Below are 20,380 nucleotides of genomic sequence, written 5' to 3' on the forward strand. Positions count from 1 at the left end.
CTCGCAGACGTAGCTCACAGATCGGCGTCTGCGCGTAATACCATCACCCTCATTAGAGTGAACAGCCGCTGATTCCAAAAAAGTTCCGCAGAAATCGACACATGAAGATTCAAAGTTGAGTCAAAATGAAAAATCATCGACTTTATCTAGATCTTTCATCGTTAAATCTGCCTTGAATTATTCCATTTGTTACTCAAATTTGAGATTGAATCACACGGACTTTCGAAAAATACGCACGCTCATATTCAATCCGAAGTTCAGAAGTCTACAACACGTCTAGTTTCCCCGGAAAATGAATTTTATAGTGGAAACAGTGCTTTGATTTGTTAGTGTCACGTTCTTGTAAATTTCGATCCAGGTAATGAAATTAGACTTCAGATTCGAATTCACTGTAGACATTTTCTCCTGAGTCGTATGCCCAACTCGCGCGACCCTATTTTCCTCAAATCAGAGAATAAACCAGTTGTCATGTCGTTCAGCCATTTGTTATTTTGATAATATTCATTACACAAATGAATTACCATGACAAAAATACCACGTCAATGAACAAGACTAAGGCTAATCACCTTGTGCTTTAAGGGAGAATGAGAAATTATCAAGTTTCAAGTATTTCTCGGAGTATATTCAAATCTGAAATGTGATATAGTGAACAAATCACGAATATACATGTAATCGTACAATAAATCAATAAAAAACTAAACCCAAATGAGTCAAATCTATTGATGTGAAGGATGAAAAATATTTTTCCATCAGTTGTATAACATCCAATAGTTCATGAAACGATATCAATACTATTGGAAAAGCGAGTTAGTTTCAGACTCGAGCATAGACAATTGCAATTCTGTGGTATCAATGCATTTCGCACTTGGTTTCAGAACTATGTCGGTCATGAATTGATTTTTAAAATAAGATTATGTACTGCGACGGTAGTATTGAATTTACTCCAGGCGGGTTGGACCCGGGAAACACCCACGTGCCTTCGGTGCGATCTGTACGAAACGGAAAACGGAAAACGGAACGAAAAACGGAAAACGGAACGGAAAGATTGTTGGGCGCCAGACGCGTTGTCGCGTCACTTAACAAGTTAACAAAACTTACCAAAAAAACGAATGCAGATCCGGCCGAGTGGCTGGCTAGGCACAGGCTGTTCAACAGCGAAATGAATAGTAGAGTAGTGTGGATCCACAACAACAATTCGGGCTCGAATAAAATAACGACAACGCAAAACCAAATTCGTAATCACGGGATACTGTATTTCACTAATTTCGGCAAGGAATACAGAATCGGTAGATTTACAACAGGTCGAGAGTAACAAAATATGATTCGTTTAACGGTAGTGGAAAATCATTTACGGTAGTACAGAATGATAATTTCGATATTCGAAAGGCCTACGAGAGTTTACTGATCCTTTCACGAATTATCCGAATGTGTGATAATTACGAATCGGAGAAAAGGCGCGGTTTCACACGGAGCGCTTTTTCGTGGCTACCCTACGGTAACAGACAAATAGATTTTTCAAACTGAGCGGGAACGTAACGAAACGAAATATTGAACGTAGGCGTGACAAATTACCCAAAGAAATTACGAATTCATACGATAGAACATATTATATAAATCATAAGCAAAATACCATACGGCATCCCCAAATATCACCAAGGCTTACTTAACGTATTACTTGAATTTTACTGACAATTACGAGTTAATTACGGAACCTACTAAATGATGCCACGTGCAGCAAATGCACGGGAGAAACGGTAAAAGACCAAACTAAAGACTCAGATAAATGTAATTTTCAAAACGTACGATAACTCAATTCGGCCACGAGGTGCGCCGGGAGAAATTGCGGAATTGCCTAAAACCCAAATACGTAACCGGACCGGACCGTACCAAATTGCAGTGGGGCTCGTACCCATCGACTCACAGAATATAACGGGATGCAGTGGGGCTCGTACCCACCGACTTACACAAAAATGACGGGATGCAGTGTGGCTCGTACCCACCGACTTACACGAAATAAACTGCGGTGGGGCTAGTACCCACCGACTTACGCAACAATAAAACAAAAATACGTGATACTCTGAGGCAATTCTCAATCCTCACGTGGCTACTTCGTGCCTTTTTCAGAAGGTGGAAAACCTTACCTTATTGAAGGAGTTCGGCACCCACTGATTTTACTGATTGTAACTTGAACGGTAACTGGTGAATCTAGACTAAAATAAACTGTTGAAGCTAAAGGCGGATGGAAATGAATCTAAACTTAACGGTAGCGGTAGACCTGAGGTGGAAAACAGTAGAGATACGGTAGATTTAGGAGATTGGAAAAGGAAGATCTCAACGGGTGCGGGAGGATCTAACTGAAAACGTCCTGTCGGTTCAACGGTATGTCGTGGAGTAGGGAGAGTTGAGCGCCGATGTCCAGGATTTTCTTCCTTGGAACTCATCCGGATTGGCGGTTTCCTCTCCTAATTAGGCTACATTGGTGTAGGGCGCAATTCTTTAGGTGACAATTGAACTTGCCTATTCGGCGCCTCTCCTCTCCTCTGACGTCATCATCCATGCTTCCTCGTTGGCCGCGCTCGCTTTTGAGTACTGACCGGCTGGCTGTCTGCGTTTGAAAGGCCATCCAAGGCTGCGTCGACTCAGGCACTTGGAGTCCTCATCTTCAAGAGCAACATCTCTATTCTATGTCATCTTGGGAGTTGAAATGTAGGGCTGGGCTCACCTGTGCCTCGGCTCCTACATGTCTTCCTAGGCAGAACGTCATCTCGGGAGGTTACCAAGTTTTACCCGGTGCCGGGATCAGTTCCGGAACGGTAGATGTTAGTTTGGTCTGGCTCCTGGTCAGTTACGGGACGGAAGGTGACACTACTCGATCCATGCTACCTTATACACCGTCTCCGAAGCATCTATTCGTCGGTAGCAGAGCGTCTTACGCACCTATCGTCTAGCGGGAGATCGTAGACGGGTCGTCTTGCGGTCCTATACGCTGGTAGTGATTCGGTAGATCGGGAGACGAGAGATGTTGGCGATACTGTCATCAGCTGGTGGTCTGGTCCACCGCGGGAGAGTGCACATCGGTATTTTGATTGGCACGGATGACGTCAGAGTTGTACCCTTGGAGGAAAGGGCCCGGGAGGTCGTCGTAGGTCGTCCTTGGCTCAACTCGTCGGTATTCTTCCAGGTCACATAAGAGAATATTCGGAACAACAACGAAAATTAGCTCAATATACGGAATATCTCTTATTTCAATTTAGCCTTGGTGATTCGTTTTGGTGTGCTGCAGTTTTCTATATTATTAACGAAATAAGGGAGGAAATTCTGGGAGATTTGGGTGCCGTAGTAACGGCGCTAAAAACGCCACGTTACAGTACTCTGCCGGACAGAAGTTTGGATACACTTGTCAAGATTTCTAGTTACACTAAAAGTTAAGCTACTTCAGTCAAAAAAAAAGATAATCGGATTTTGCAAGCGGTGTTTTGAAGAAGACAACTTCAGCTTCATTTTTCTCACTTGAAAAATTTTCACGATTGTTTTGGACCCCAAACAAGTTTTCTAATATACCTTCTTTTCGGCCATTTCTCGCTTTTCGAAAATTGGGCCTATGATCCGTGAAAAATTTCTGCGTAATTTTTTTCTATGAAGAACTAACAGAGGATCTCGAATGCTTTATCTTTGTTTTCACAATGTTCCAAGCGATTTTTTTCCGCTCCGTTATTGCATTTTTGGCGAAAATAGACAAGTATTGAAAAATGCGACGTAATCCAAGAAGTATAGGGTTTGCACCAAAATTGCTAGAATTTTTTCAGAATTTTTCTCAACAAAAAACGGAGAGCCGTTTCTCATTCAGATAAAGAATAAAATTCAGCAGCTTTATAACTCAGATACGTACTTGATAGGGCTGGAATTTCTGTAACAGGTCCCTCGTTCACCAATTTCCTGAGACTTTTGTTCGAAAGTGGCAACGGTTTTCGGTGCCGAGAGTCGTTTTTCCTAGTTAGAGGGTGAAACACTCAATTCGTTCAGTACAGTGTTCTATAATCTCTAATTCTAGATGAATTTATAGGCAAAGCGGAACCCCGTAACGTGTCTTGTTCGGAAGCGGCAACGGCTTTAAGCGCCGGGGGTGATTTTTTTGAGTCAGAGGGTGGTGTATTTGATTCGCGCGATACGGCGTTTGAGAGCCTCTAATGACCCCTCATTCTTTCGTGAGCAGTTTTCTGAGATAATTCTTTCTTTTCAGTTTTTAGACGTGGCGGTTGCAGCTTGATCTCAAGCTGGCACCGCAACACATTTTTCCAAAATCCGATTGAGCACCTAATTCAACAATATAGCATTCAATCAGCCTCTAATTAGCCCATAATTATGCACCATAGTAAAATTTGATTTCGCGATGTGGCGCTTCTAGCTTGCTGGAGGTCTGTAATTATTAGCTTCGCGCCCTTGATACCGGTCTCGCGGACTTCACTGGCACTAATAGTTTTCACGCATTTGTGTTCAATATTTCTAGAATGCAGGTCCTTCGCGTTTGCAATAGGCGCAGGTGATCATTGTTTCTCGCAGTCTCTCTTGTTAATTACCGTATGTCCGACCCGTACGCGTGTATTGTTCTCGTCTTTTTCATTCAGTATCTTGTTGCTTCGTTCGGCGTTTCCTGACTACGTGACCTGGGTGTCCGCAGTGTGAGCATCGGACTGGGTTTTCGCGGCTATTGCTAATGTCTCTCTGGCTGTTCTCTGTGGATGTTCTGAGGGTGTGGAATTACGTTCTGTTGGCTACCACTCTTTGTATTGCAATGGCTTTATCAATTGCTTCTGGAAGTGTGGTTGGTTTTTCCGCGACGACTCTACTTTTTATATCGTCTGGCAACCTTTTGATAAAAGAACGCGTAGCCGGAAATCCAACCTGGTCTAATACATACCTAACTGCTTCGTTCGGGATGGTAGCTTCAGCTACCTTTCCGGCTTCCCTGACCAACTTAGTTACTTTATCACAATACTCAATGATTGTTCCGTTCCGTCCCATTACGAATTGGCCAATGTCAGCCTGAATTTCGTCTGAAGTTCGTTTGGATCTGTATGTATGCTTAAGGTCTCTGAGTGTATCGGCGAGGGTTAACGACTCTGGCTTTATGCGCCTAGCTACTTTGCTCTCTAATTTGAGTTGCACTACGAACGCGAATTGAGAGTGATCTCGCGGATTCATTAAATTTTGAATTTCATTCACTCGGGTCACGAATTCCCGGTACGACATATTTTTTCCATTGAATGTCGAAAGTACGCCTGATGCGTGTCGGATTGACATAGAAGAGAAACTATTATCTTCCCGATGGTTCATTTTGATTTTCCTAACTTTACATCCATTTCATAGCTATGGAACACTTATTGTTAGTTGGATGATTCAAACAACTCACAGGAGTGCAGCTACGATGATATAGATGTGGGTTGGCTGCATTTTCTGTGAGGTGTAAGCATGACGCGTGTTGTCGTGTTGACCTTGGCCCAGTTGTCCGATCAGCTGGGCCCTATGATGTGTTGTCAGCGTTTTCTGCGGTGTCTGGGTGCTAACGGAATTGTAGGTTCTCTTTGCTACTGGTAACTGCTACACAAAGCTATCACTGCTGCTGTTTTCTGGTTATTGTCCAGTTGTGGTCGAGATATTTTCCACTTCTTTGATGCTCAGCAAAATTACTGACTCATCGAAGAATAACGTGGGAGGCTATGCAATTAACACAGCACCGTTTGAGAATTTCAGTACTCGGTGGAGATTACTGAGTTCTTCGGTCACCATTAATCACGGTCAACTGTTATGTCTTGACGTCGTGATTTGTAGTCATCAAATGTCCGCGGAATTGAATACTAATTGTCCATTGTTGCTGATTTTGAGATTTTTCGTCGCTTTGTCGCGATATGATTAAATACGTCGCTCTTTGGCGAATAAGTTCAAATTTCACTCACATCTTTGAAGTTTCCGAATAAAACTAGAAGGTTTTCGCTGCCACCAATTTGTTACGAAATTGATGTGTTCGAAAAATGTTGGTTGATTCAATTAATTAGCTCCGATGTTCTCTACAAAAACGAAAAGTTCACCGCTGCCACCAATTTGTTACGTCGGTAAACGCTGCCACCAATGTTGGGTCGGTAAAAGGTTCACTGGCGTTATTATTTAGAATCTTTACTCATTTTATGCAACTGAATGCAACTGCGGAAAAGGATTCGAAGCGATGAAGGTGTTCGAGAGCTTGTTAGTGAATACGATGAGAAATATGTTTATTTTCCGAACTTGCAGAGACCTATAGGCGTAATCAGACGTGATTAGGTCTTAAAGAGGAATTATAACATTGACCAGGCTCGGGGAGGCTCACAGGTGTGTTCGATGAATAATTGTAGAGTGACCGATTCAGGATTCCGGTGTTTGACTAAGGAACTATGTCCCGAAAAACCGTACTATTTGGTTCCAAGTTCGGAAGTGATTTCGATTTGAGAATTTGGAATTAAGGTTAATTCGTTTCATTGAGAAAAGAGGCAAGTGAAGTGGGGGTATATGTGTAGCTGACAGGGTGCAAATCGGAAGGTCGTTGCACTTGCATGTCATGCTGATGAAAGGTCGAGCAATGACCGATAGCGGTTAAATGGAAGGCAGCGAGAAAGAAATCGGGTTGCGTCTGGGAAAATTGTTGGTAATGATTGATATGTATTGTAACGTGGCGTACGATGGTCCCCACCTAGCTCATAAGAAATAGAATTAATCAATATAAAATTAATAAAATTAATTTTATAAAGAGGTATGGGTGATCATCCGTGAGGGAACATTCACTTGTTTTGCGAAAAGGATGCCCCGTATAAACCATGATGGCTATGAAAAATCAGATATTAAATACATCGGTTCGATTCACAACCGATAGAGGGCAAAAACAAAGTAGGTCGCTCGTTAGGGAAGACCTCCCAAGATAAATTAATAACCTGCCCGAATTCTTCATGTCAATTGTGCTCTACCCCACCAAGAGTGGTCAGTCTCCGACTTTCCACTCGATAGTTTTTGATCTACAAGTTGGTTGACCAGCATCGCGGATCGTACCTCGGTCTTTCTGCCTGTCTCGGCTTCCTAACTTGTCTGTAGGGTCGGGTTGACCAGCATCGCGGATTGTACCTCGGTCCTTCTGCCTGTCTCGGCTTCCCATTTGCTTGCTTACATTTTCTGGATTTTGTCTGTTCCGGCATCGCGGATCGTACCTCGGTCTTTTTGCCTGTCCGGCTTACAACATCCATATTCTTGAGTAGAATCACACAAATAGAGTCTTCAACTTCCAGTTTACAATCGCGATTAAGAGGTTTGATATAAATCCCTCAATTTTATAAAGAGGTATAGTCACAAGTCAGGGTGATTAACAGCATCGCGGACCGAGCTTCGGCCTCTCTGCCTGTCTAGTTTTTCCCCCGCACCTAGATTATTAAATCTTAGGAGATTAATCTAAATATTGTCCAAAGCATTCCCATTCCTGTAAAGAATATTCCTGTTATACTGTTCAAGTTAAATATTGTTCCTTGATGAAATAAATATCCTTGTTCAATCCTTTCTTCCTACGTGTCCCTGGTTCATAATTTATTCGGTCCACCCGGGATGTATTTCCAAACGCCCTGAGATACAGAGTTTCCATTTCTATACATTTTATTAATCGTTGAAAACGATTTGGCGCCCAACAAATATAAAGTAGAAAAGTCAGTGCTCGATCGGCGGAGCGTAGCAGTATTGGGAATTAATAAGAATGGTTGAGCGAGACGTTTGGACCAAGTTCCGGACGGAAGAAAGCGATAAAAATGGTAGAAAGGTCAAAGATGTTGAAAATGACGGGAATAGTAAAAATAATGGTAATATTGAAAACGACAACGAAAGTAAAAATTACGAAAATGTAAGAAAAGTGAAAAGGGCCGAAAATCATGGAAATGTTGAGAATGATGAAATAGTAGATAGGTAAAAAATGTAGAATTTGATAAAAAAAGAGAAAATGATGGAAATATTAAAAATTATCAAAATCGTTGTAATGACAAAAATGTTGGAAATGACGAAAATAGTGAGAATAACGACTATGTTAAAAATAATAAAGATGTCGAAAACGATGAAAATGTGGAGAAGGTCCAAAACGTTGAAAATTACGAAAATGGCGAAAGTGATAAAAATGGTCAGAAGGTCTGAAATATTGTATTTCATGGAAATGGTGAAAATTATGAGAATGATGAAGATGACGAAAATCGTAGAAATTATAAAAATATCAGAGATGACAAGAAAAGTGCTAATAATGCAGAAAGTGTATATGATGGAGATGTTGGAAAGTTCGGAAATGCCGAAAATTATGGAAGTGTTGAAAATGACGAAATAATTAAAAAGTCGAAGATGTTGAAAATGACAGAAATAGTGAACATGATGAAAATGGCGTACATTACGATAATGGCGAAAATGATGAAAAAGATGCAAACGAAGAGAATAGTGGAATCGACGAAGATAGTGAAATCAACAGAAATGTTGAAAATGAAGGAAAAAGACAAATCATAAGAAAAGTGAGATGGTCGGGAATATTAAAAATGATCAAAATAGTAAAACCGATGAAAAAGCTGAAAACGACAAGGATAGTGAAAATTACGGAAATGGTGATGATGATGGAGATAGTGAAGATGATGAAAATTTTTGAAAGGTCGAAGATTGTGCCCATGAAGCACAGGACATCTACAGGATGTCCAACTTAAGTCTTATGAAGCCCACAAATATCCAGGGCCAATGAGATATCCTTAAAATATTTCATATACGTCCGGGATCAATCGGATATCCATAGGATCTCTCCTATCGCTTCACTAAGCATATCGGATATCTTCGAGATGTCCGGTATGATAGACATATGTTTTGTGAAAATCATCTCGATCGGCATATTACATACATCCACAGTCATTTCGTCAAGGCTTTCCTATATGTTTTCAAATATAGTTTATCTATGAATGATATTTATATTGTATGATATATACGATGCTTGTATAATATATCTATTTGGGTGTCTTCTATTTACCAAGTTGGCTATTTCGACTTGGGTATCGTCAAAATCATTTCTTTTTGACCTAATAACAATTTCAGGAATAGAAAAAAAATTTCACGATACCGTTCAACCCTGCCTAAATAACGATACTTTTCCTATTTAATTAACATGGGATTTTCGCACTTTTTAGTGAATAATTTTTATTTTTCATATATACTCTTTAATTCACCAACAATGCTTCATTCTGCTTCTATTATGATCCCTTCAGATGGAGTTTTTTTCATATTGGCGCAAAAATTATTTTGTTGTTTTTTTTTACTTCAACAACCGTCCGCTAGAGGGCCACGTATCCAATATATCTGGTTCTTCGATTTGAACTATAGTTCCTTTTTAGAATCACTGTGTATTATTGTGTCTTAATGCGTCCTAATATCTCGAAAACGAGAAATAACACATTTCGGTAACTTGACACTTCGGTAACTTCGGAGAGTCATGGAAAAGCTATAGTATTGTTTTCAGATTTTTCAACGGTGTCGATCATCGTGAAAATAGGCCATGGAAAGTAGGCAGGGTATTCTCTATCGCTCGACGCGCGTCATTACGCGCATAGGCGTCGACGAGCTCGAATTTACACGCGCCGCCAACTTTGATGATTTTTCACTCGAAAACGAAGCCGAACGCATCTCCGAAATTGATTTACAGGCTGTAATATAGTTCAAAGTATATGTCAGCCTTTTTTTCTAAATTATTCGGTGCTATCCGTCGGTGTTCCAAAAATCATTTAAAATTCAATTGTTGAATGAACAAATGATAAATGAATTTTTCTGGCACCATTCATTTCTTTCCTTAATCTATGGCTTTATCCGCGTAAATGCTAAAAAAAATTAAATGCTTTATTATTTCTGACGGAGTTATGATTTTTTGAAGAAACCGCTGCTCAATTTTTCGATTGGTAATAATAAATCGAAATTTGCACTAATTCAAAAATCCTTGGGCACAAAATTCTAACTTCCCATGGACAATCGACATGCCAAATCGAGAAAATATCTGGGAGGTGACTGATCCGGTTTACGTGGAATGGCCCATGTTCAAGATGACGAAAATAATGAGAATAACGAAGATGGTGGAGAGAATCAAATCGGTGGACACGATGAAAATGATAATAAGTTTGAAATTATTGGCCTGACGAAAATGGTAAGAATAATGAGAATGTTGAAAATTACGAAAATCGTGAAGATGACGGAGATGTTCAGGATGACAAAAATAGTGAAAATGATGAAAATAGTGGAAATGGCAGAAATAGTAGAAACGATGAAAATGGTGGAAACGTCAGAGATGTTGGAAATTACGGAAGGGTAAAAAGGTCGAAAATGTCGGAAATGACGAAAATAGTAGAAATCATGAGATTCTTGGAAAGGTCAAAAATGCTGAAAATGACGAAAATGTTAGAAATGATAGAAATGGTGAAAAAGTCGAAAATGTTGAATATCATGAAAATGATGGGAATGACATGAATATTAAAGATGATGAAAATCGTAAAAATGCCAGAAGTGTTGGAAATGATCAGAAAAGGGGTGAAAATAGAGATAGTGAAAATGTGAGAATGGTGAAATAATAAGGAAGTCGGAAATGTAAGAAATAATAAAATAGTTAGAATGATGAAAATAATCGAAATGATGAAAAAGGTTAAACAACGAAGATAGTAAAAATGACGGGGATTGTAGAAATTATGAAAATGGTGAAAATGGCAGAGATATCGGAAATGATGAAAATGGTGAAAAGGTCAGACTTGTTGAAAATGACGGAAATAGTGAAGATGATGGAAATGATAGAAAAAGTGTAGATAACGGAAATAATAAAGAGGTCCTAAATATTAAAAATGACGATTAGGTCGAAACGACAAAAATGGTAAAAAGGCCGGAAATGTTGGAGATTACGAAAATGATAGAAATGATGAAACTGATGAGAAGGTAAAAAATGCCGAGAATTATGAATATGTTGGAAATAGTGAAGATGGTCAAAAAGTCGAAAATGTTAATTATAATGGAAATAATGGGAATGATGATAAAAGTGTAAATCATGAGAATAACAAAAATGATGAAAACCTTGAGAATTACGGGAATCGTGACAATGACGGAAATAGTGAAGATGACAGGAATGTTGAGAAAGTGCGAAATTTCAAAAATGACGGATAAAGTGAGAACGATGAAAATAGTGAGAAATTCGAGAATGATGAAAATGACGGAAATGGTACCGTGCCGCTACGCAGCGGAATATTACAGCGGTATTAACAAAATATAATACGTTGCCGACTTAAAACGAAGCGAATTAAGCGATACAGGAAATGCAATAATTAATTGCATAAAATGATCTGTTTGTTTTCCCAGCGCAAGGCTGAATCGACGGCGGTATAAACTAACTGACCATAAACGTAGCTGATGGTGATAATTCAACGAGAGCGGGAGAAACAAAGGTATCTCATTTTCAAGGTATTCTAATGCGACTGCGTTCAGCCACAGCGGTATCACCCCTGGAAGGGACAACCATGACACTTCCTATAATAATGGCTCCATCAGACAAGGTAATGAAGGTAACAATTCGTTTAGCAATTAAAACATCAGTCAATGCTGAACTCTAGTGTAGCACGAGGTGATAATCTATTCTCAGTAGCGGAAATACAAAAGGTAGTCAAGAGATATTATGAAGATATTTAGCAAAATGATCAGAAAGATAGGCCTAGGCAATCACGAAGTCGCTCCTCAGAGTCGAAGATAAAAGAACCAAATCCCGGGCCCTGAATCGGCCCGCTACACAACAAAATACTCTTTCAGAGAGGCTTCGGGTTTGTTGTCAATTCAGGGATTCAGCACCGCGAAATAAAAACTCTCCTGGTTGTATTCGATAAGCCTTTTATTACACACGAGAACAAAAAGAGCTTTTGTCTTGTTCAAAAGAAAACGACAGTTGAAAACATAGTAAGAACCAAAAGGGAAATGAATGAACAGAAAGAGAAAATAACCAAGGAATATAAGAACGAAAAGATCCCAAGTAGAGGGAAGAAATACAGAGTCTCGCTTGGCCCTTTACTCAGTGCTGCCTATCAGTTTTTGTCGAGCTAAACATCGTGGAAAATAGTTTATTACAACAGGATTCCATGCAACAGAGCGATAGACCTTACCTCAAATGCGGAAAGAAAAAAGTGCACAGCAGTGGTGTTAGCGATAAACTTTAGCGATAGACTTAGCGATAAACTTAGCGATAAACTTAGCGGTAACTAGAGCGGTAGCAGAGAAATACGTCAGTCTTCGTAGACGGCTGAACGCAGAAAAAGGAGACGATCTTCGTCCTCGTAGTCGGCGGCTCTTCTCTACCTCGTCCTCCGTTATGCTGGGGCGAACAATTAGGCACTACCATTAGTCATCCATCACACGTAAATTTCGCGTTAAGATTCGGGACGACTCGTCAGCCGTCGGGAACTTAGGTTTCGGCGGAGAGCAGCGGGACATATGCGGTATTGTACTTCCCTTCCCTTTCATGCGGGAAATCTGTAACTCAGTGCGGTAATTTTTTCGTTCGCAGGCGGAAATTTCCTGCTGATCCAAAGCGGTAAGGTGCGTTATTCGGGCCTCTTCCTGGTGCGGTAGCCCCTCGGCCTTCTGGCCCTGAGTTAGAGCAATACTACAGGTGAAAGGTTTACCTGCAACCAACGATCAGCTGTGGCACGGGGAGGCCTGAGGATGTTGCGCTCATCCTGTTTCCCCTCCAGACGTCGCGGGGTGCTATACTCACCCATCGACACGACGGTTACTTCCCTTTGGGCTGCTATACTATCATAAACCTTCCTGAGGGCCAATATGACGTCGAAACCAGAAGCGAGAACACTAGACGGTGTAGCCGATGTAACCTCGGGAAGGCGTTTGTTCCTTTCCTCGGGGATTCGATTGTAGCGGGACTCTTATGCCGCAGCTTTTAGCCCTATTTTCGACGCTGCTTCGGGAATCAGTCGACTTGTGATATAGCGAGAATCAGCGGTAGTGGGTCGTATGTGGATCCTTTCACTCCATCTGACTTTGATCCACAAATAACAACAGCCCTCTCGTATATGGGATGCTACCCTCGGACGCCTTTGCAACGTAGCAATCTGGAGCTGCACGTCCGTGAGAATCGACATAGCGGTAGCTAACAGCGGCATTCAAACTTAGAATTAGCGGAAATCCCTGGTGCAGTATTGAGGGGATCACGGTGATGCGATAGAGATGCCTTTATGGTGCAGTAGAAAGAGAGATATCCTCGGAAGCGGTAGAAATGTCGTCAAGAGGCGGTAGAGATGTCTTCGGCCAGTCGTAGGTACAGAGTTATGCAAATAATAATTACAAAGCGTATTTAAACCAAGCTCACCAGCCTATTTAGTGTCACTCTGATTTCTCCTAGGGTTTTCGCGGTATTTACGACGTATTTCTTTCGCTAGCTGACAGTTTTTTATTGAACCGACTCTACTGGGACGTCGCATCGAAGATACGACGTTACAATACATATGTATGTTCACACTTGTATATAAAAAAGTTTATAAGTACGTAAAAACATAACGGAGCAGCAAAAAATTATTGCAATAATTCTCGTTTCCAGTATATCATGTTTCTAAAACGGTAAATTGTTGATACCCGCATCGGGATTGTGATGAAAATTTGTGATTGTGAATTTTTCATATCTATGAAAATACTTGTAAGTGGAAAACGAAAAACGTAGGGCGCATGCTATACATAATGGGGAATGTGGGGAGAAGCTATTGTTGAGGAAACTCACACAACAGTTCATATTAAGATTGGTAATGACGTAGGTGAACTATTCCTTGATTTTTTTTTTAAACAAACAATAAGTTTTTTTTCACTCTAGTTTCCGAATATTTAATAGTATTTTCACTTGTACAATCAAAAATTTTTATTCTGTCGAAAAAGGCTTACTCAAAGGTCGGATTGAAAATACAAATGTATTTCCGGAAAGTAGAGTGAAAAGAAGCTTGGTTTGAAAAAAAGAATTTCTTTCTACGACCATTTCTAACGATGATATTCATTTGTTGGGTGAAGAGTCGAACGACGCGTTAGCGATCTTTACTACGCAATTTGGGTCCCCCACCACGCGACTCGGTAGACTTGGGCAGTTCGGGCAAGTCTCGAGGCGATCGACGCTGTTTGATGTTTTTGTTCATGATTTTAAATTACCCTGAAGATGTTGTGAAAATTCATGCCTATTCCGTGGAGTATTTCACGAGTTTTCGTATTTGTTTGATTTCTTAATATCAATCACAGCAATGAATACCGCCCAAAATCCATGATACTATGTCATCTCCCGTTCTAATTGGCATATCGAGGTTTTTTTTCTCCAAAATACTCAATGAAGAAAGAATAATAAGGATCTGTTGAGATCCATTCGAATTTGGATCCAATTATCAAAGATATCTCTATTTGTCTAAATTTTTCAATCACAGACGAACTCAGTTTTTATGGATACAAATTTTTTTTGTGTATCTAGTAAGTACTCATGAAAAACTACCTTTACGATTTTTTGGTACGAACCATGTGACCATCGTGCGTCAGAAAGTGTAGGCAATCTACGGATTTTGCCTGGTCGCGTATTGTCGCTCCACTACAAAACATAGGTAACCGAAATTCTAGACTATTCTTAACAGGAAAGTTTGAAGTTAGTACTATATCAGTCCCAATACCACAAGTCATTCATAAAGTTATCCAAAGAAATCAAAAAAATTTATTTCCGTGGTTACTTGAAATTTACAAGTAAACTAATTTTCATAAAATTTTGCAATCGGGCTCATAATTTGAATCTTCTCACGACGAACAACTTTTCTACGAACACTTTTCCCAAAAAAATAACAGAAAAAAATTTATATCGCGAAATATGGGTTTTTCATTTTTTAACAATTTTTTGCGGCCAAACCCGTTTGCAGAAAATGTTAGACTTTTGAGGGTATCTTTCTACTGGTCTAACGAACTTGTGAAAAAATCGGGTTGCCTATAGTTCTTTTACGTTAATATTCACCCGTTTTTCGGCTTACAATTAATTCAACTGGACTAAATACCACAAATCATCAAGTTGTTCTCGTTAATTTTGTTTTTTTCTCCATTTTTGCTTTACCCGAAAATTTTCTCAACATGACATTCTTAAAATTTTGTAAAATCATGTAAAATGTTTTATATTGCTGATGCAATATTGTTTACGGTTCGGAAGGAAGACTTAAAAAATTTTTTGTCATTTTTTTCAATTGAGAATTCTCGTTCCACTATAAAGGTCTCTCCTCGAACTGTATCTCTATCTTATTGTTATCAAGTTCATAAAAAACTGAACAACGAACAAACTTCCATTCACAAGCCCCAACAAAAATAAAACATACTTTTTTTTTCGCGGTAGTTTGTTTCAGCGAAAATGCAATATTACATTGTCAGAAAAACCGTACTACGACGAACTATACTAAAATTATTCTCAACCGAACAAAGATTAATTCTCCTTGACACAGAAAATATTGTTTTTCAGATTCTGGTTCTCAAATGCGAACAAACTATCCGAATATCAATTTGCATTCAAATCATTATAGCGACGACAGACGCTCATCGGGTGCATCGTAAATGCGATAGTTCAAGTGTGCTACATTCGTTGCGCGTCACCGTCTTTAACGGTTGCATTTGGAGAACGGATCCGCAGATCACTTGTGCGGTAGGCCGATGATTTTTCAGAAGTCGTTGAAGGGTCTGTCTTACCATAAAATGCAGATGGCGCCCTGGGCTGGCGCTCTTATTTTGCGACCTACTACCTTACGACTCTGACCTTTCGGAACTTGTCTGATTGAGTTCAATATATCTATGTCTTCAGTATTTTCGTCGTTTTCACTATTCTCGTCATCCTCGAGATTTTCATCATTACCACTATTTTCATAATCATTACTAGTTCCGTCATTTTCGACATTTTTGACCTTTTGACCATCTTTGTCATTTTCAATATCTTCGTCATTTTTATCATCTTCGTCATTTCCACTATCCTCTTTGCTTTTACGTTTCCCATTCTCTTCACTACTGTCATCATTCTCACCAATGTCATAATCTTCACTTTTTTCATTATTTTTCACAGTTCCGACCTTCTCATCGTTCCCACCATTTTCATTATATTTAACATTTTCGACCTTTTCACCATTTTCTCCGTTTCCACCATTTTCGTTATTCTCATTATCTTCGTCATTTTCAACATCTCCGTCATTTTTACGATTTCCATCATTTTCGTGATTCTTATGATTTTTACCATTCCTGTGATTCACGCTATTTTCGTCATTTTTGCCATTCTCGTAATTATTACCATCCTCATTATTTCCTTTATTTTCGAAATATTCAACAATTCCGAATTTTTCACTATTTCCAACATATTTATAATTCTCAGCAATTTCATCATTTTCGTAATTTCCGACCTTTTCACCATTTCCGTCGTTTCAATCATTTCCGTCATTTTAAAGATTTGAGACCTCTCCAACAATATCGTCACCTACACTTTTTTCATCATTCTCAACATTCTCATCATTATTACTTTTTCCATCATTTTCACAATTTTCGACCTTTCCACCATTTCCATCATATTTACCATTTTCGTCATTTTCACAATCTTCGTCATTACCACCATCCTTGTCGTTCTCACTTTTTCCATCTTCATCATTTTCACTATTTCTGTCCATTTCACTTGTTAAGTCCCACGGGTACTTCTAAAAATTCAAAATTTCCAATATCCCCTAGATTATAAGTTTCTTAGGATGACTATCCGAACCTGGGATCTTGCGGTTGTGCCGGTCATAAAACCCCGGCATAATTGAAAATAGATCCCTCATCCACACAGACATTTGCAGCTCAAGACCCTGTTGTTTTTTTTTTTTCCTTCATATTGTAAACCACTCCGAATTCGAAATATTCCGTTGTTCCATATATAAATTTCAATCTTATAATGCAAAATCCATAAAAATCATGATAAAACCTCCGTTCGAAAACAGAAATCAATGATTCGAATTCAATAGGAATTTTCCATTTCGGAGTTGGTAAAAATCCAGTTTGTTCATTAAATGATAGTAACCTTTGAAAGAAAACGAATAATTTCTTGAAGATGGTCATGAAACTCGAGTGTTTGTACCCCATAACACTACCCCAAAACAAACAGACCCAAGTGGGAGAAAAACCCAACCAATGGGATATTTTAAACATTTTGGAAAAATAGATAATCACACACGATTGGAAGAACCCCCAAAAGAAAATTCTAACCAATCGTAGGAATTCACAAAACACCGCCCCCAAAATCTCAGGATAAAAACCGCGACTCTCAGTTCAGAGCTCAGTCATAGAAGAACGTTCATATTCAAAAATCCAGGAAGTTCAGTTCAGTTCGAGAAAAGTTCAAGAAAAGGTTCAGTCAAGTCCAGTCGGTCCCTGACGAGTTCCAAAAATTCATTGTCAGTTCGTCGATCTATCTCAGTCCAAGCAAGGTCTTGTTATTTTCATACGTTCTCGTCTAATTCCAAATTTTTATTTTCCCAATTCACAACACTCCCGATTCTAACTTGAGTTTTCTGATCATCAGTTAGCTAGTATTCTTATATTTATAAATCTTGTATTTTATATTTTATTTTAGAAATATAATCATTCATTCATTCTAATTTCGCCCTTATTTCAATTGACTAATTTCTCAAATTTTGCCAATTTCAAAACTCTCAAAAAGAAAAGGTCTGTGAAAGCAAACTCGCTCACCATAGCTGTAGTTGTGTTCCTCATTGACTTTTTTCCTTTGAATTACACGACCGTTGAGAAACTCGCTCACCATAGCTGTAGTTATCTCAAAGATCAAGTAATTCGTACGAGTTAGTTATTTCGTAAATCTATAGGACGAGTATATGAGTAATCTCTAATGAGGAGAAGAGCAGGACGCAGGGTCCAGCTTCATCGCCTCCAAAAACAACTCCAACAATCGGTTTCCATTTCGGAAAGCGGAATCCCACGCTTTATTTTAGACCATTACGATAATTCAGAAAACTTGTTTTCTTCACCTCATACCCCTGCAATTCTCAACTCTTCTAATTCCTTATCCCCCTCCAACTCTCACCCCTAACCTATACCGAGAGAATTCAACCCTTAATATCCTAACTATAAAACAATCGATAGAACTGACCCAAGAAGGTCAGCATACAAAATTAAAGCATTCTTCGAATAAGAAAATCCTTCGCGAATCCAACTCTCCCTAACTTCAACATTATTATTATTAACCACCCCTATTTCCAACCCTCGTACTAGTCTCGAGTCCCAGGTGAAAAGTGCTCGCACTTGGACCCAAAAAATCGAGACAAACTCCTGTTGTGAACGATTCCTTCCAACCAACCACGATCGGACGTAACACACTATTAACCTTAAATTTTTATTATTCACACAGTTTTCATCATTCTCACCATTTTTATTATTCTCACTATTTTTTTCATTTCCAACATTCTTATCATTTTTACGATTTTCATAATTTTCAACATTTTCATTATTTTCACAATTTCCGATATATTCGACATTTTCGACCTTTTTCACAATTTTTATCATGTATTACATTCTTATCATTTTCGGCATTTTAGACCCCCTCAACAATTTCATTATTTTCACCAACTTCGTAATTTCCAGCATTTTCGACTTGCTCACTACTTCCATCATTTTCACTGTTTTTGTTATTTTTCACATTTTGGTCCTGTTTCGCGATTTCCATTGTTACGGACCGGCCGTACCATTTATCAAATCATACCTCATTCTACTGGATCATCCCGTGGTTTTGAAATTTGCTTTTTTTTTCCATTTATGAGTCATTTTCATTATCGCGAACTCATCCTCAGTACCGTTAACGGTCAGTGGCCCCGGCGTTAGCGTAATTTCGTATAATTCGCTTTGCAGGCTAGAATACGCGGAAACAAGGTTTCTTATTACATAGGCAATAGTCCGTTTCCTAATACTAAACGCCAGGCGGGGGACGGGGGTAATTGAAGCGGAGACAGCACATTGCACTGACTCCCCGGCTGAAATCATTTTGACACACGAACTTTGACACATGGGGACAATGACCAGGGGTTGCCCTGTCAGCACAACGATCATACGATCTTCGCGACCAACCAGAATATTAGAGAGATCAGGTGCAATCGCTAATTGGTCAATCATCGTCCCTTCCCGAGAAATGTGGAAAACTACTTCACCTCAAAAGGTGCATTTCTCGGGGCATTAATCCGAACAATCGCGAGGTGCGTGGATCTAAGCCCGAAACATCAACAACGAGTCTAGGTGACATCAACGGTCTTAAAGTTTGCCTTATAGTGCTCCGTGTTCCGATAGAATTATTCCTGACGCTCTGCCCGTTTGTTAAATCGCGAGGCGCGTTAACGTTGGTGAAGTGAGGGATCTGAGGTAGTAACGGGTGATGAAAGTCCTAAAATACTGCCTGGAGCGGGCTAATTAGAGATTAATATATTAGACAATTTTATAGATCAAAACTGTGCACCCGTCCAACGACGGGTTGAAACTGAGAGTTAATCTAGCGTTGAACTCAGTGGGGTAGTGGCACAGCTGCGGAACGCATCAGCACCAGATCATCACCAGGGTCAGTTTCTACCATCAGTGACCACCATCGGATGTGTAACGTACACAGCAAATCTCTACCTTGCTTATCTCTCTTTCCAAATTGTTATTTAAATTTGTTCTATTGTAATTTTACATTTATCAAAAAACTCAAAAGGTTACTTGGCTTGCTAGGCCGTGGACAGCTGGAATGAGGAACCTTGTTTCATAGCTCCACGGTTATTTAGTTTTATTTCATTCATTATATTATTTGTATCTGTTTGGTTTTTCTTATTTACATCATATTATACGACAGTTTCTACCAGTTAATTCGGTTGTCACATTTAATTTTACCTTTTCTCACTTCCTGACCTTATGTTTGTAAACTGTTCGTAGGCTCAGTTCGGGTTAGACAAGTGACGGACCCAAAGTTCGGGATATTCCCGATTCTAGGTTTTTTTGTGTGTTTTAAATATCAGTATATGGCAGGTACCATACAGTAGCTTCGCTCGGTTACCCTTCCGTCACATACAGTTTGGTGGCAGCGGTTACCCATATCTCGTTGATACAAACAGAAAGAAAAAAAAAAAACCGGAAAGTGAGAAATAATCCTTCGAGCTTATAAGTATATATTCAAATGACTTGGTATCACATTTCTTGATATCAGGTGAATGAATTTGTGCATATATTTCGTTTTATAATCGTTTTTGTATATATGTGTTAGTGCATTAAGCATTACGCGACTTGT

The 20,380-nt window shown here is 39.3% G+C and overlaps 1 protein-coding gene across 1 annotated transcript; it reads right to left on the reverse strand.

The window, feature by feature from the left end:
• Positions 1–15,785: 15,785 nt before the first annotated feature.
• On the reverse strand, positions 15,786–18,796 carry LOC125500026 (uncharacterized protein DDB_G0290685-like). The gene is made up of 3 exons (XM_048651058.1): positions 18,701–18,796; positions 16,632–16,775; positions 15,786–16,163 (listed from the first exon to the last, which is right to left on the reverse strand). The coding sequence occupies exons 1-3, from the start codon at positions 18,794–18,796 to the stop codon at positions 15,786–15,788; spliced, it is 618 nt and encodes a 205-aa protein (XP_048507015.1).
• Between the last annotated feature and the right edge of the window lie 1,584 nt (positions 18,797–20,380).

The sequence above is a fragment of the Athalia rosae genome, chromosome 2 (assembly GCF_917208135.1).
Source record: "Athalia rosae chromosome 2, iyAthRosa1.1, whole genome shotgun sequence".
In the NCBI taxonomy this organism is placed as follows: Eukaryota; Metazoa; Arthropoda; class Insecta; order Hymenoptera; family Athaliidae; genus Athalia; species Athalia rosae.

Coding starts and splice junctions, on each gene's coding strand:
- LOC125500026 (XM_048651058.1), bottom strand. CDS start 18,796: ATGGAAATCGCGAAACAGGACCAAAATGTGAAAAATAACAAAAACAGT. Junction 16,776..18,700: donor AAAATGCTGGAAATTACGAA/GTTGGTGAAAAT, acceptor TTGAATTTTTAG/AAGTACCCGTGGGACTTAAC. Junction 16,164..16,631: donor ATGATGGAAATGGTGGAAAG/GTCGAAAATTGT, acceptor AACGATGAGAAG/GTCGGAACTGTGAAAAATAA.